This window comes from Rhinoraja longicauda, chromosome 22 (genome assembly GCF_053455715.1).
Source record: "Rhinoraja longicauda isolate Sanriku21f chromosome 22, sRhiLon1.1, whole genome shotgun sequence".
Lineage (NCBI taxonomy): Eukaryota > Metazoa > Chordata > Chondrichthyes > Rajiformes > Arhynchobatidae > Rhinoraja > Rhinoraja longicauda.
The window spans coordinates 36,059,868-36,077,391 of NC_135974.1; the positions used below are offsets into that span (position 1 = coordinate 36,059,868).

Genomic DNA, 17,524 nt, shown 5'->3' on the forward strand with positions numbered 1-17,524 from the left:
TTCATTTATTCATTCATTCACTCATTCATTCATTCATTCACTCACTCACTCACACACAGTGAGCTCTTACTGTGAACCAGAACCAGAACTTCAGGTTAACTTTAGGGCACATGAGCCTGTTCCGGCTCCAGAGTGGAATCCGGTCCGTGTTTTGTCTGCAGCTCCAGTGCGGGCTCCGCTCCGCTCCGCTCCGGGTTCCGGCTGCGCTCCACCCCGGGTTTTGGGTGCGCTGGGCGGGCGGGCGGGCGGCGCTGATGGCGGACGGACGGCGGCGGCGCTGAGGGGAGAGGAGGTAGAGAACATCTCCCCAACACTGTCCGGCGGGCTGGTGGCCAGAGGCTGCCCGTCCCCACGCCCGGTCGGCGGGCAGGCAGGGTGACCTGGGCGGGAGGGGAGGGGGGCTGCGGCCGTTGCTAGGGCCTAGGCCGCCGGGGGACCGGGGACTCGGGTGGAAGCGGCGCCTGGGGAGTGAGGGGGGGGGGGGAGGGGGAGGTGGGTGGGTAGGGAGTGAGGGGGAGAGAGGGTGAAGGTGAGGGGGGGAGAGGGAGTGAAGGGGAGGGAGTGAGGGGGTAGGGACTTGTGAGGGGGGAGAGGGAGTGAAGGTGAGGGGGGGAGAGGGAGTGAAGGGGAGGGAGTGAGGGGGTAGGGACTTGTGAGGGGGAGAGGGGGAGAGGGAGTGAGGGGGGGAGGGAGTGAGGGGGAGAGGGAGTGAGTGAGGGGGGGAGGGAGTGAAGGGGAGGGAGTGAGGGGGTAGGGACTTGTGAGGGGGGAGAGGGAGTGAAGGTGAGGGGGGGAGAGGGAGTGAGGGGGTAGGGACTTGTGAGGGGGGGAGAGGGAGTGAAGGGGAGGGAGTGAGGGGGGAGAGGGAGTGAGGGGGGGAGGGAGTGAGGGGGAGAGGGAGTGAGTGAGGGGGGGAGGGAGTGGAGGGGGGGAGGGAGTGAGGGGGGGGAGGGAGTGAGGGGGAGGGAGTAAGAGGGGGAGAGAGGGAGTGAGGAGGTGAGGGAGGAATGGGAGTGAGGGGGGGAGGGAGTGAGGGGGGGAGGGAGTGAGGGGGAGAGGGAGTGAGGGGGGGAGGGAGTGAGGGGGGGAGGGAGTGAGGGGGAGAGGGAGTGAGGGGGGGAGGGAGTGAAGGGGAGGGAGTGAGGGGGTAGGGACTTGTGAGGGGGGGAGAGGGAGTGAAGGGGAGGGAGTGAGGGGGGAGAGGGAGTGAGGGGGGGAGGGAGTGAGGGGGAGAGGGAGTGAGTGAGGGGGGGAGGGAGTGAGGGGGGGAGGGAGTGAGGGGGAGGGAGTAAGAGGGGGAGAGAGGGAGTGAGGAGGTGAGGGAGGAGAGGGAGTGAGGGAGGTGAGGGGGGGAGGGAGTGAGGGGGGGAGAGTGAGGGGGGGAGGGAGTGAGGGGGAGAGGGAGTGAAGGGGTGGGGGATAAGAACTGGTTCGTAGGGGAAAGGGATGGGGGACAGGGGTTCTGGGGTGGTGGGTAACACAGTGGGGGTAGGGCATTAGAGGGAGTACAGAGAAGGTTCACTAGATTGATCCCTGGGATGGCGGGACTTTCATATGAAGAAAGACTGGATAGACTAGGCTTGTACTCGCTGGAATTTAGAAGACTGAGGGGGGATCTTATACAAACATATAGAAACATAGAAACTAGGTGCAGGAGTAGGCCATTCGGCCCTTCGAGCCTGCACCACCATTCAATATAATCATGGCTGATCATCCAGCTCAGTAGCCTGTACCTGCCTTCTCTCCATACCCCCTGATCCCTTTAGCAAAAAGGGCCACATCTAACTCCCTCTTAAATATAGCCAATGAACTGGCCTCAACTACCTTCTGTGGCAGAGAATTCTACAGACTCACCACTCACTGTGTGAAGAAATGTTTTCTCATCTCGGTCCTAAAAGACTTCCCCCTTATCCTTAAGCTGTGACCCCTGGTTCTGGACTCCCCCAACATCGGGAACAATCTTCCCGCATCTAGCCTCTCCAACCCCTTAAGAATTTTATATGTTTCTATGATCCCCCCTCAGTCTTCTAAATTCCAGTGATTACAAGCCCAGTCTATCCAGTCTTTCCTCATATGAAAGTCCCTGCCATCCCAGGGATCAATCTGGTGAACCTCTGTACTCCCTCTAAGGCAAGAACGTCTTTCCTCAGGTTAGGAGACCAAAACTGCACACAATACTCCCGGTGCGGTCTCACCAAGGCCCTGTACAACTGCAGCAGAACCTCCCTGCTCCTAAACTCAAATCCTCTTGCAATGAATGCCAACATACCATTCGCTTTCTTCACTGCCTGCTGCACCTGCATGCTTGCTTTCAATGACTGGTGCACCATGACACCCAGGTCACGTTGCATCTCCCCTTCTCCCAATCGGTCACCATTCAGGTAATACTCTGCTTTCCTGTTCTTGCTGCCAAAGTGGATAACCTTTCATTTATCCACATTATATTGCATCTGCCATGCATTTGCCCACTCGCCTAATCTATCCAAGTCACTCTGCAGCCTCCTAGCATCCTCCTCGCAGCTAACACTGCCACCCAGCTTCGTGTCATCCGCAAACTTAGAGATGTTGCATTCAATTCCCTCGTCCAAATCATTAATATACACTGTAAATAACTGGGGTCCCAGCACTGAGCCTTGCGGTACCCCACTAGTCACTGCCTGCCATTCCGAAAAGGACCCGTTTATTCCTACTCTTTGCTTCCTGTCCGCCAACCAATTTTCTATCCACCTCAACACTGAACCCTCAATACCGTGTGCTTTAAGTTCTTAAGGGGTTGGAGAGGTTAGATGCGGGAAGATTGTTCCCGATGTTGGGGGAGTCCAGAACCAGGGGTCACAGCTTAAGGATAAGGGGGAAGTCTTTTAGGACCAAGATGAGAAAACATTTCTTCACACAGAGAGTGGTGAGTCTGTGGAATTCTCTGCCACAGAAGGTAGTTGAGGCCAGTTCATTGGCTATATTTAAGAGGGTTAGATGTGGCCCTTTTTGCTAAAGGGATCAGGGGGTATGAAGAGAAGGCAGGTACAGATTACTGAGCTGGATGATCAGCCATGATCATATTGAATGGCGGTGCAGGCTCGAAGGGCCGAATGGCCTACTCCTGCACCTATTTTCTATGTTTCTATTGCACTGGTGGGGACGGGTGATGGGCAGAGGGGGGGAGACACAAGGAGCTACAGATGTTGGAACCTGGAGCAAAAAGCAAAGTAGACAAAAATGCTGGAGTAACTCAGCGGGACAGGCAGCATCTCTGGAGAGAAAGAATAGGTGACGTTTCGGGTTGAGACCCTTCTTCAGACTGAAGAAAACAAAGTGGTGGAGGAACACAGTGGGTTAGGGACATCTGTGGAAGCAATGGACAGACGACCTTTCGGGTTGGGAAAATTCTTCCATCTGATGGCATGGGGAGGGAAGAAAGCTGGAAAAGAGAGGTGGGGGCGGGCAAAGCCTGGCAAGTGATAGATGGATACAGGTGGATACCTCTGCCAATACATATTGGCAGATGTGTGTAAGAGACAAAGGCTAGAGGTGAAAAGGAGATGTTAGATGAGAGACGAGCAGTGAATTATTAAACCAGGGAGAGAATTGTGAAGGCCTATCGGGGCATTGAAGAGGCTTTTAGATTTGCAAAACAGAAAGTGCTAGATGGTACAGAGTGCTGGGTAACTCAGCGTGTCAGGCAGCATCTGTGGAGGGAATGGATACGCACTTGGAAATGCAGGGATTGCAGAGATAGAGATCACATACGGACAGAGGAGATTAGTTTAATTTGGCATCATGTTTGGCAAGGACATTGTGGGCTGAACTTGGAGCCTGTCCCTGTGCTGTACAGTTTGATGTGTTCAGGGGAGAGGTGAAATAAAGCCAGGGGAAGGATGTGGGTGGAAGGGGTTGGGGGAGGCGAAAGAGAGGGGAATAAAGTTCTTTAAAAGGGGCCACTTGAGGATGGGAGGTGAGTGTATGAAGGTGGGGAAAGGAGCAGGGTGACTGGGAGGTGGGAGTGCACTGAGGTGAAGGTGGGCAAAGGAAGAATTCAGTGTTCATACCATTGGGTTGTAAGCTACCCAAGTGGAATATGAGGTACTGTTCCTCCAGTTTGCTTGTGGCCTCTCTCTTGCAATAAAGAAGGCCAAGGTCAGAGAGTTTGGTATGGGAATAGGGAGGGGAGTTAAAATGGTTAGCAATGTGGAGGGAAGGGGAGAGGCGTGTATCCAGCCTGGTGATTCAGGGGTGGGGTTGGTGGGGAAGGAGTGGGGGGGGAGGGCTGAGGGATGTGAACACAGATCATAACACAGGAATGATAGGAGAATGGAGAGGGAGTGACTGCCAGTGGAGGTGGTAAGGAGGAGAGTAGCACAATGAGCATGGCTGAGAACCTTGGACAGCTGAATGGATGGGAAAAGTTTAGAGGGATTTGGGCTGAATGCAGGCAAATGTCCATGCAGTCCAATGTACCAACCTGGTCGGCATGAACAAAGTAGGCCAAGAGGCCTGTTTCCGTGCTGTACAGCTCTATGACGATATTGGAGTAACTCAGCGGATCAGGCAGCATCTCTGGAGAACATGGATAGCAACGTTTCGGTCTGGAAGACAAATCTGAAAAGGGTTCTGACATGAAATGTTGCCTATCCATGTTCTCCAAGGATGCTGCATGAGCTGCCGAGTTACTCCAGCACTTGGGTCTTTCTAAGGAATCGTAAACGACTGGGTTTGGAGTTTTGCCAATAGGGAGTTGGAGAGACTAAGGACTGGTGGATGGCTGCCCTCCTGTGCCCAACCTTAATCAGTCAATCTCCATGAATCCAGCTCTTGTTTGGAATGTTTGTTTCAAATCAACACCCTAAATGTTTACTATTTATAGTAGTTTATAACTTTTTAGAAGTTGCATGTTCATGTTTATCTAAATATGCCATACTGATAGTTAAGTCATTTCAAGGATCTCTTCCAGTTATTTGGTCGTTCTGTACGGTTGTTTCATGCTCCTTCAGCAAAAACAGTCACTTTGTGATGAGTTTAATATTCCCACACCTCTGGTGATTGATGTAAACTGAGGTTTAACATTTGACCGAGAATGTGCTCATTGGGGAAATGGGGAAATTAATATTTTGCTGTGGTATACAAGCAATACAGCTCATTCCTGTAGGGCACTAAACTGGCCTCAGTGTTTTGGGAAGTCATGTCTGCCAGGGTGTGACTGGTGACCGCATGTGTCACAACCTGACTGAGTACTTCCAAAAGTGTTTCCAGAACAGTGTGAGGCTGGATTTGTACCTCACAGAGAGACATTCGCCAAATGGGTGTCAAATTTGATACACTTGCCAGACATACTTTTTGTAGCTGAACTTAAATTTCAACCAGGTTCATCTGACACTTAAAAAAAAAGTTGAATGTTTTACTTTGTTTACAGAGTTTGTTTTTGTCATTATACCTACAGATATGATTTTGTCACGTGTACCAAGGTGCAGTGAAAAGCTTTGTTTTGCCTGCTATTCATTCAAATCAGATAATACTATACATCAATACAATGAATCCAAACTCAAATACAATACAAAGGGAAAGACAGAGTGCAGACTATAGTTCCAGATTTACAAATAGATAAGAGATTTGAGAGAGTAGGACGTTTGTATCAAATGATAGCAGATGCACCTATGGAATCAGTACGCAGAGAGTCATCACATTCTGGCACAGTCTTGTTCCATTTTTTGATGCCTTCCAAAGATCAAACCAGGTGCTAACCATAATGCATTAACAACGATGTGCTTATCTGAATGGTCTAGTGTGTGTAAATTACTCTCATTCTATTATCTGTACTGTCCTGTAGGGTGGAGGTAAAAGAGACTGCAGATGCTGGAATCCTGAGCAAAAACAAAGTGCTGGAGGAACTCAGTGGGTCAGGCAACATAGCTGGAATGAAAGAAATGGACAGATGATGTTTTGGGTCGGGACACTTCCACAGATGCTGCCAGATGTGCTGAGTTCCACCAGCATTTTATTTTCTGCCTGATAGGACTTTGTTAGGTTATGTTACAATTTTAAAAGGTGTGATAAACAAAGAACTGAATTTTTCAGCAGCAGAAATTTGCATACTTATTATATACAGTGATCAGCCAAAACATTATGATCACTGACAGGCGAAGTGAATAACATTGATTATCTTGTAACAATGGCACCTGTCAAGAGGTAGTATATATTAGGCAGCAAGTGAACAGTCGGTTCTTGAAGTTGATGTGTTGGATGCAGGAGAAATGGGCAGGAGTAAAGACCTGAGCGACTTTGACAAGGGCCAAATTGTTATGGCCAGACGACTGGGTCAGAGCATCTCTGAAACGGCAAGGCTTGTGGGGTGCTCCCATTCAGCAGTGGTGAGTACCTACCGACAGTACTCCGAGGAGGGACAATTCACAAACTGGCGACAGGGTGTTGGGCGCCCAAGACTCATCGATGCGGGAGGGCAACAAAGGCTATCTGGTCTGGTCCAAACCGACAGAAGGTCTACTGTGGCACAAGTCACAGAACATTTTAATGGTGGTTACGGGAGGAATGTGTCACAATACACAGTGCATCGCACCCTGCTGCTTAAAGGGCTGCACACGGAGGACCAACAGCATATTAGGCAGGTGGTCATTATGTTTTGGCTCATCAGGTCATAATGTTTTGGCTGATCGGTGTATCTACTGTGCAGCCAATCCCACTAATTTCCTGTGTACTGAGGAATAAAGGCTAAGTTTTAAAAAAAATACTCTACTGGCTGCAATCTGTTCAATTTATTTAGTACACTTGTCTGCACAATTAGAAATGCTGTAGAAAGGGTTTATAAATGCACTTTTATACCATGAAAATAAAATAGGAAGAGTCAGGTTGTACATTTACTGGTGCAAGCAAACAATTCTCACATAATCAGGATTGTTCAGGTAACAGAAATTTGCCCTTGCAGAATTCGCAAATCAATACTCAATTAGACATGGAATAAAATTCATTTTCACAGAATTTATAAGAAAACCCCCCCCACTTTTTTTCCTAACTTGCGTTTCTTGATGCAAGTGCCGATGATGTGGCTTTGTTTTGTGGAGAATTGTGGTGACACAGACCGTAATGTGGGGGTCATCAGCAGTTGTTTCCATAGCAATCTGGTACAAGAGCACAAAATCCACACGGCCGTCTTTTGTTGAATTTGTTGTTTTTTGCTGTTTTCTGTGGATTTATTTCTTGTAAATTCCTGTCCCGGGTGAATGCAACTTATTTGAGATATTGGATATTTTTGTAATCTGATTCTTTAGTTGCAGTGGCTGTCATTGAAGTTAATTCGTGATCTGTTGTGTGGAAATTCGGTTCTTGGTCTTTCATTCCTATTCTCCTTGCGAGGATTCTTATTCCTGAGAGCAACATTAAAATAAATCAGGATTCTCAGATGTGTTGCATGTTTTAGTTTGTTCAGCTTTTACCTTTACCTCCCCCCAACCCCGTTTATGGGGAAATGGAATTGGAATATTCCTAGAAATTATTTTCTATGATGATTTGAACAACTTACTTCATAAAATATTTATTATCATGGCTCCAGGGTTTAATTTCTTTAACTTCCTCCAATCAATAAAAAATGTTTCATTGGCATTTGGATCGTAACAATGTGTTTTGAGGTGCAGTTTGAGTTCTGCTTGAAATAGCTTGGAGTCTTTGGCTTCTGCTGAAAAATTTAAATCTAAATTTGGATGTTTTATGACAGGTTCTGCTAGGTGTAAGCTAAGAATAGAAAGTTCAATCCCATTCTTCACTTTCCACAAGAATAGGTGGGGACATTTTGGACCTTGTGGCTGCTGCTCTCTTCAATATGAGTATGGCTGATCTTTCACCTCAATGTTCAATTATTCAATAAGTACTTTATTGTCACATATACCTAGATACAGTGAAATGCTTTGTTTAACATACAATCCAGTAAAATCATACCAAACATAAGCACAATCATACTTATACTTATAAGTAAAATAGTGCAACCATTGTAATTTCATTAAATTGCAGATTTCTTCCGAGGAGTACACAAAGAGCCACCATGATTTTAGTGCCAACTTGTGCCTTTCAAGTATCGTTCTTAAAAATATTGAGTCTTATCTTGGCCCTAAAGACCCCTTGTCCCGACGGTGGCACCGTGCCAGTGATGTAGGCGTTCACTTTTGATCTCATTCTTTAACAATATTCAGTGCCTGAACTCCTCAGGCCTCCTGTGTAGTGAAATCGAAAGATTCACAACATCTTGGATGAATAAATTTATTTGCTTTTGACCACATACTTTGCGGTAAAAAAAACCCAGAATCCAGCGGGCCAGACAGTATCTGCAGAAAGAGATGAAAATTTGGTTTGGGAGAAGGAAGAGAGTATTTTGATTAAGATCGAATTAGATTTTAATAATGGATACATTTCTAAATAAGGAATAAAAATATAAAGGTTATTACGTTTAACATTTTTCCAAGGAAGTGGAACTGTAATAAGTGTGTAAAAAGAATAAAATGGACGTGGGAGAGTTTTATAACATTCTGCAAGCTGAGGGATCTGAATCCCTGAAACAGATTATCCGTAAAATGCATGGGTGATTGATACGGCTTAGTTATTTGAAGGATTTGTGTTATTGCAAGTCATGGAATGAAAGGACTGAAATAATAAGTTGGAAGTTTGTTACGGCCACAGAAAACTAATATTGCAGTGTTCTCACTGGTTTAGCCAAGAGCATATTGATTTATGGGTACGAAGGAAGACAATATCCATAAATATTATTACATGCTTGATTTAAATTATTATGCCATTTTATTAGATGGAATTTATGTGTCAAAGAAGAATTCATTTCTTAAACCCCAACTTTGATACAGTGCCCTCCATAATGTTTGGGACAAAGACCCATCATTTATTTATTTGCCTCTGTACTCCACAATTTGAGATTTGTAATAGAAGAAATCACACGTGGTTAAAGTGCACATTGTCAGATTTTATTAAATGCCATTTTTATGCATTTTGGTTTCACCATATAGAAATTACAGCTGTGTTGAAAATAGTCTCCCCATTTCAGGGCACTGTAATGTTTGGGACACATGGCTTCACAGGCATTTGTAATTGCTCAGGTGTGTTTAATTGTCTCCTTAATGCAGGTATAAGAGAACTCTCAGCATCTAGTCTTTACTCCAGTCTTTCCATTACCTTTGGAAACTTTTATTGCTGTTTATCAACATGAGGACCAAAGTTGTGCCAATGAGAGTCAATGAAGCCAATTTCAGACTGAGAAACACGAATAAAACTGTTAGAGACATCAGCCAAACCTTAGGCTTACCAAAATCAACCGTTTGGAACATCATTAAGAAGAAAGAGAGCACTGGTGAGCTTACTAATCGCACAGGGACTGGCAGGCCAAGGAAGACCTTCACAGCTGATGACAGAAGAATACTCTCTATAATAAAGAAATATCCCCAAATACCTGTCCGACAGATCAGAAACACTCTTCAGGAGTCAGGCGTGGATTTGTCAATGACCACTGTCCACAGAAAACTTCATGAACAGAAATAGAGAGATTGCAAGATGCAAACCACTGGTTAGCTGCAAAAATAGGATGGCCAGGTTACAGTTTGCCAAGAAGTACTTAAAAGAGCAACCACAGTTCTGAAAAAAGGTCTTGTGGACAGATGAGACGAAGATTAACTTATATCAGAGTGATGACAAGACCAAAGTGTGGAGGAGAGAAGGAACTGCCCAAGATCCAAAGCATACCACCTCATCTGTGAAACACAGTGGTGGGGGTGTTAGGGCCTGGGTATGTATAACTGCTGAAGATACTGGCTCACTTATCTTCATTGATGATACAACTGTTAATCGTAGCAGCATAATGAATTCTGAAGTGCATAGACACATCTTATCTGCTCATGTTCAAACAAATGCCTCAAAACCCATTGGCCAGCAGTTCATTCTACAGCAAGACAATGATCTCAAACATACTGCTAAAGCAACAAAGGAGTTTTTCAAAACTAAAAAATGGTCAATTCTTGAGTGGACAAGTCAATCACCCGATCTGAACCCAATTGAGCATGCCTTTTATATGTTGAAGAGAAAACTGAAGGGGACTAGCCCCCAAAACGAGCATAAGCTAAAGATGGCTGTAATACAGGTCTGCCAGAGCATCATCAGAGAAGATACCCAGCAACTGGTGATGTCCATGAATCACAGACTTCAAGCAGTCATTGCATTCAAAGGATATGCAACAAAATTCTAAACATGACTACTTTCATTTACATGACATTGCTGTGTCCCAAACATTATGGTGCCCTGAAATGGGGGGAACTATGAATAAACAGTGCTGTAATTTCTCCATGGTGAAGCCGAAATGTATAAAAATGGCATTTATTAAAATTTGACAATGTGCACTTTAACCACCTGTGATTTTTTTTAAATTACAAATCTCAAATTGTGGAATACAGGGGCAAATAAATAAATGATGGGTCTTTGTCCCAAACATTATGGAGGGTACTGTATATGGCCAACAAAGATGTACGGAAGACTATTCGGAAAATATTTTGATTTTGTTGCTGGAAAAATAATGTTGGGAAGTTGAGTTCCAGCACACGGAAACAAGCTGAGTAGATAAATTAGATTTAGTTAACAAAATAAATTACAAGACATCTGGACAGATAATTGGGTGGGAAAGGTTTAGAGGGATATGGGCCAAGCGTGGGTAAACGAGCCTAGTTTAGATGGGGCGTCTTGGTGGACATGGACAAGTTAGGCTAAAGGCGCTATTTTTGAATGGCTCTGACTTTATATGGTGTCAGGAGTGACCCATGAAGATGAGGGTACTCGGTTTATAAACTTCACCTCATTTATTGATGTTGTTCAAACATCTTGCTGGGTTTTTCCAGTAGTTTTATTTGAATTTAGTACACGATTCATAAGTGTTTAATCTCTTTACAGGTGCCCAGAGGCAAGAACAATTGTTGGAATTTGAATCTTTCCACAATGTCAAAGTTAAAAAGTTCTGAATCGGTGAAGGTGGTTGTACGATGCAGGCCAATAAATGAGAAGGAGGTGGCAGGAGGCTACGACCAAATTGTTCGAATTGATGTGAAACTGGGTCAGATTTTGGTGAAACACCCCAAAGGAAGTTCAAGTGAATTACCCAAAACATTCACGTTTGATGCTGTGTACGATCAAAATTCTAAACAATTAGAATTATATGATGAGACTTTTCGACCTCTCGTGGAATCGGTTCTATTGGGTTTCAATGGAACAATATTTGCTTATGGACAAACTGGAACTGGGAAAACATATACAATGGAGGGAATTCGTTTAGATCCTGAAAGAAGAGGTGTTATCCCAAATTCCTTTGAGCACATATTCACACACATATCTCGATCACAAAATCAGCAGTATTTGGTGAGGGCTTCGTATCTGGAGATTTACCAGGAGGAAATAAAGGATTTACTAGCAAAAGATCAAACTAAGAGATTGGAGCTAAAGGAAAGACCAGACACTGGCGTGTATGTCAAAGACCTGTCATCTTTTGTGACAAAGAATGTCAAAGAAATCGAACATGTCATGAATGTTGGCAATCAAAATCGATCGGTGGGTTCCACAAACATGAATGAACACAGCTCGCGTTCCCATGCTATCTTCGTTATAACGGTTGAGTGCAGTGAAATTGGACTTGATGGAGAGAACCATATCCGTGTTGGAAAGTTAAATTTAGTTGACCTCGCTGGCAGTGAACGCCAGGCTAAAACTGGAGCCCAAGGAGACCGGTTAAAAGAAGCGACCAAGATTAACCTTTCTCTCTCAGCTCTAGGCAACGTGATATCTGCACTAGTGGATGGTAAAAGCACTCACATTCCTTACCGGGATTCCAAGCTAACACGATTACTGCAGGACTCATTGGGTGGGAATGCCAAAACAGTGATGGTAGCAAATATCGGCCCGGCGTCCTATAACTGCGAAGAGACCCTGACAACACTAAGATATGCAAATCGTGCAAAGAACATCAAGAATAAACCACGTGTAAATGAAGATCCTAAAGATGCACTTTTGAGGGAGTTCCAAGAGGAGATAGCGCGGCTGAAAACCCAGCTGGAAAAACGAGGTGTGGACAAGCAAAAGAAAAAAAACCGAAGAAGGCAGGGAGGCGAAGGAGAGGAGGATATCGAGGAAGACGACGGAGAAGATGAGGAAGGAATTAAAATTGATCCTGAATACTGGAAGGCCCAACAGGAAAAGCTGGAGAGGGAGAAGCGAGCCATTTTAGATGACCACAGCCTCGTGGCAGAAGAAAAACAAAAGTTACTACATGAAAAGGAGAAAAAGATGGGGGATGTACGGAGAGAGAGAGAAGCCTCCGAGGCTCTTGCTACTAAAATAAAGGTACGGTCATCAGCCACTGCACGGATCATTAGTTTAAAATTAGAAACTTCCATTGATTAGGTTTTGAAACACACAAAACCAGTTGAAATAGTGAATATCTGTTTGATACAATGTTAAAATCATGGATTATTTCCTTTTTCCCTGGGGTGGAAATGTCAAAGACCAGAGAGGGGCAAAGTTTTAAGATGATGCGTGGGACAGGTTTTTGTTTTACACAGACTGTGGTGGGTGCCTGGAACACGCTGCCAGAGGTGATGGTGGAGGCAGATACATCAGTGAAATTGAAGAGGTTTTTAGATGGGCATGTGGCAAGCAGGGAATGAATGGATATTGGATCTTGCATAGGCATGATTAGTTTAACTTAGCATAATGTTCGGCATGGACACTGTGGGCCGGAGGGCCCCTTCCTGTGCTGTTCAGTGCTATGTACAATATAATGTTTGGCACACATGGGGGTCAAAGCATCTTTAAAATCGTGTGCTTTGAAAATAAAGTGCAATGATGATTATGTATTCGTGGTCAACATACCTTTGAGGAAAGGAGTCAGTAAATTAATTTGAAATGTTTTAATTTTCCGCATAAATAGGGCTCGTCAGATAACACATTGTGATCAGTTTTGCTGAGTTAATCCTCCATAAGGGATTCTGCTAATTAAAATGTCACTCCAACCTCTCCCTTGTCCATAAACACCATTTCTGCTGCACTTACTGCATGCAAAGGTCACTGCAATTGTTCAATAAGATGACTAAGCTAATAGATCCCAAATGTACAAACTATATTTCCAGTTAGGAAATGGGCAGAGGATGCATGGAAACACAACAGACCCTTCTCAATCCTTCATCAATTGTGCTGTGTTTCAAAGCTCAAAAGAAAGATACAATTTTAAAGGGCGGCACAGAGGTAGAGCTGCTGTCTCACAGCGTTAGATACCCGAGTTCGATCTTGACGTTGAGTGCTATCTATGTGGAGTTTGCACTTTCTCCCCATGACCACGTGGATTTGCTCCGGGTGCGCCTGTTTCCTCCCAATTCTCAAAGATGTGTGGGTTAATTGGCCTTTATAAATTGGTCCAAGTGCGGATGAGAAAATAGGATAACATAAAACTAGTGTGAACAGGTAGCCAATGGTCAGTGAGTCGAAGGGCCTGTTTCTATGCTGTATTGTTCAGTCAGCACCCAAACACGAATAGTGAAATCTCTGTTATCTACCTTGTGCTGGATTTGGCTTGGGCCTGAGAGCTCCCTCGATACTGTCCCTCAATTGGCCAGGCTGCTCTGTCTGTGCCACTGGTTGCCGGAGGATGCCAGTTAGTGGTTATCGGCGAAACCAAGCGCAGGCTCGGCGATCGCTTCGCTGAACACCTGCGCTCGGTCCGCATTAACGCCACTGATCTCCCGGTGGCCCAGCACTTCAACTCCCCCTCCCATTCCCAGTCTGACCTCTCTGTCATGGGCCTCCTCCAGTGCCATAGTGAGGCCCGCCGGAAATTGGAGGAGCAGCACCTCATATTTCGCCTGGGCAGTTTGCGGCCCGGTGGTATGAACGTTGACTTCTCCAACTTCAGATAGCTCCTCTGTCCCTCCCTTCCCCTCCTCCTTCCCAGATCTCCCTCTATCTTCCTGTCTCCACCTATATCCTTCCTTTGTCCCACCCCCGACATCAGTCTGAAGAAGGGTCTCGACCCGAAACGTCACCCATTCCTTCTCTCCCGAGATGCTGCCTGACCTGCTGAGTTACTCCAGCATTTTGTGAATAGTGGTTATCTGTATTGCTGGCTCCATTTCCTCCTGCTCCCGATGCACAATGCTACAGAAAAACCTTCAAGCAATGAAGTTGAATAGGTTGTACCGTCATCATCTCAAGGACAGCAAGGAGTGCTGACTTTTCCAGCGGCTCTTGCATTTGCTAATATATAAAACCACAGGGAGAAGTCGCCTTCATCTCTCATCCTTGCTGGATGCTGAATCTAAATTAAGTATGAAGCAAAGAGATCAGCACATATTTATAACTTTGATGAGTACTCCAGCAGCCAATGCATCATAAAAACGTGTAATGTACATCCTCAACCCCCCCCCCCCCTTTAACGTATGTGGAAGGTTTTTATTGTTTGTGATTTTTAAAAATTAAAAAAAGAACCAATCCTTATTTCACACACCAGGAAATAAAGTGGATAATCCATGTTTATTAGTTACTTTCAGATCGCTTATTTTATTAAGTTAAATGTTTATAAGTATTAAGACGAAGTAATCGTCTCAGAAAACCTGTCAACAACTTAAAAGATTTCAAATGTCAAGTAATTGAATTTAAATCTTCTTTATCAGGCTATGGAAAGCAAACTTCTTGTTGGAGGGAAAAATATTGTGGATCACACAAATGAACAGCAGAAGGTTCTGGAACAGAGACGCCAAGAAATTGCAGAGCAGGTAATGGTGGGGACTAGACAGAGAATTCAAAACTATTTGGTAGTTACAAATGGAGTCAACACTGTCATGAAGGGCGTAAGGTTATTTGCTTCAGTATCTTTAAGCAGCAAGAACACATAAGCAAGAACATCCTTCCATCGGCATGCAGCACATTGGATCCCTTCCAACTGTTAATGTTTTTATTGCCCTTTGCTTATTAAGTGAAGGTGAAATAGTCTATAATTGTATTTTGCAAATATGGTAGATTTGGTCTGGGGTCATATCATTGACTGACTAGATTATGGAGGCTGAAGGTATTGCAGGAGACAGGAATGTTATAAATCAGCTGCATAAGGAAACAAAAATGACCTTTATTGTAAACAGGTTTTCTGGCAATCAAAGTCACAGATACCTATTTCATCTTGTCTTTTATGGGCTAGTAACAGATTCATCATTATTGCACTGCTGTCATGAAATTAAAATACTTCAAATAAGATACCCCATTTCTGTTTTAAACCACTATTTTCACACTTTTTCAATTACTATCATTTTTAATTACAATTACTGTCAATCCCATCCGTGCTGAGATTGATTTATGTCCATCAGAGAAGCGCAAGCACAGGTCTGGGGAACTTATTAAAATACAATTTAAAAAATAAAATCACATCATTATTTACAAGCAACATAAAACCTGCACACAATTAAAACAATGAACTACAATTAACACTTTTCAATATTTGAATCTCATCAGATTAACAAGGTCTTTGTGTTCTGTGGACAGGATTCTTCCCATTGGTTTGTTTGGGCCAAGTAGCTGGGAAATCTGCACTTCCCATTGTATTTCACAAAGGCTACAGGGCACCTTGCGTTTTTAAGTGTATGATTTATGTGGTTTTTGAAATAACACGCTTGTTTAATTAATAACAAAACCTAATTTACACACTGTATTTTTTAAATAAAGAGCTCAAATTTATGCCTGTTAAAATGTTTAAATTTACGTGTTTAATTGACATGTTTTTGAATTATGTACTGGTTTCCAGGAACATAACCCATGTGTAAAACGCGAGGTGCCTGCACACCCTTGTATATGTGACTCATAGAAGTGGACATTCATCCAATCAAGTGCTTAAAATGTAGCAGAGATCTTTTTACTATCGAGCAGAACTGCTCTTCTCATGATGTGATTTGATGTCAAATTCCGTTTGTTCTGATGAAACATCCACTAAGACATTTCTGCGTTGGAGTTATAGAAATGCAAACATGTGCGAGTTAAAATATGTGTATGTACGGAAAAGTATAATGATATTTGAGAAAGTTCTGACACTATTTCTGTCGACATCTTTGTTTGAAGAAACGGCGTGAACGTGAGATGCAGCAGCAAATGGAGACTCAGGACGAGGAGACACTGGAGCTAAAGGGGACATTCAGTTCACTCCAGCAAGAAGTGGACGTTAAAACTAAGAAGCTAAAAAAGGTAAGGTGGCTGAATAGTTCTGTCATTTATTGCCCTCTGGCTTTACATTTCACTCCTGCTCTTCTTTCCTCATTTGACACCCTTTTGTCTCCTTTGTCACTTACTCCACATATGTTGCCCATCACCCTCCCTCCCCCGTATCACTTGCCAGCTTGGCCCCATTCCCAGCTTTTTTTCTGCTTCAGAGAAAATGGTCCAACTTCTCCTTACAGCTACTCCATGCAGCCTTCTGGTAAACCTGCACCTTCTCCAAAACCTCCACATCTTTCCTGTAATGGGGCAACCAGAACTGCACACAATGCTGCAAATGTGGACGAACCAAGGTTTTATCCAGCTGCAGCATAACTACCTGACTTTTCTAGCTCAATGCCCCACCCTTCCCTTCCTTTACCACCCGATCTTCTGATGTTGCCACTTTCAGAGAGTGGAGACGATGTCTACAATAAGTGAGATAAGTGACAGTCCCATGAAGGATTGATAAAGATGATGTGTTATTGTGATTGTGTTCAGTCCGTTGAAGAAGGGGTTCGTGAAGATGATGCGTCACTGTGGCTGAGTCCAGACCCGGTGGCGGAGGCTGAGCCTAACCCAGCGGTGAAAGCCATCACTGCTGACACCCTGAATCAAGAGCAAGCAGGTGGGCAGCAGGCCCCTTGCAGGATGGCGGAGAGAAATGTGCCCCACTGCTTGGCGGCAATACCCTCTCAGGGGGAGATGTGAATCTTGAGGTTCATATCAGATGTCAGAATGATCTAAGTCCTTGGTCGGGAGTTAGGTTCAGATTGACCATGGTGAGGTCAGGTCATAATTTTCTACCTCAGCTGACTATTATAAAATCAGAGGCGAACACGATATGATACGATAGAACTTTATTTATCCCAGGAGGGAAATTGATCTGCCAACAGTCATAAAACACAAGATACATGAAACATGAAATTAAAGTGACGAGTGGAAAGGTTTGGGGATGTGCAAAGATTGGGGGGGGGGTCAGTCTACCCCACGACAGAAGGGGGAGGAGTTGTACAGTTGATGGCCACAGGGAAGAAGGATCTCCTTTGAAGTTCTGTGCTGCATCTTGGTGGAACCAGTCTGTTGCTGAAGGTATTCCTCAGGTTGACCAGTGTGTCATGGAGGGGGTGAGCTGTATTGTCCAGGATGTTCCACAGATTGAGGAGCATCCTCCCTTCCGAGTCCACCTTCCATGAATCAAACTCCACCCCCAGGACAGAGCCAGCCTTCCTGATGAGCTTGTTAATCCTGTTGGCTTCTG

At 44.6% G+C, this 17,524-nt stretch overlaps 1 protein-coding gene across 2 annotated transcripts in view; it reads left to right on the forward strand.

Annotated features, from left to right (window-relative positions):
* Positions 1-245: 245 nt before the first annotated feature.
* Positions 246-17,524, forward strand: part of kif3b (kinesin family member 3B) — a 29,574-nt gene continuing 12,295 nt past the window's right edge. For both annotated transcript variants that reach the window (XM_078419152.1, XM_078419153.1), the window contains exons 1-4: positions 246-292; positions 10,939-12,378; positions 14,700-14,801; positions 16,132-16,254. In XM_078419152.1, coding sequence (XP_078275278.1) covers positions 10,984-12,378; positions 14,700-14,801; positions 16,132-16,254 — 1,620 coding nt within the window. In that variant the 5' untranslated portion in view covers positions 246-292; positions 10,939-10,983. The remainder of the gene's footprint in view (positions 293-10,938; positions 12,379-14,699; positions 14,802-16,131; positions 16,255-17,524) is intronic.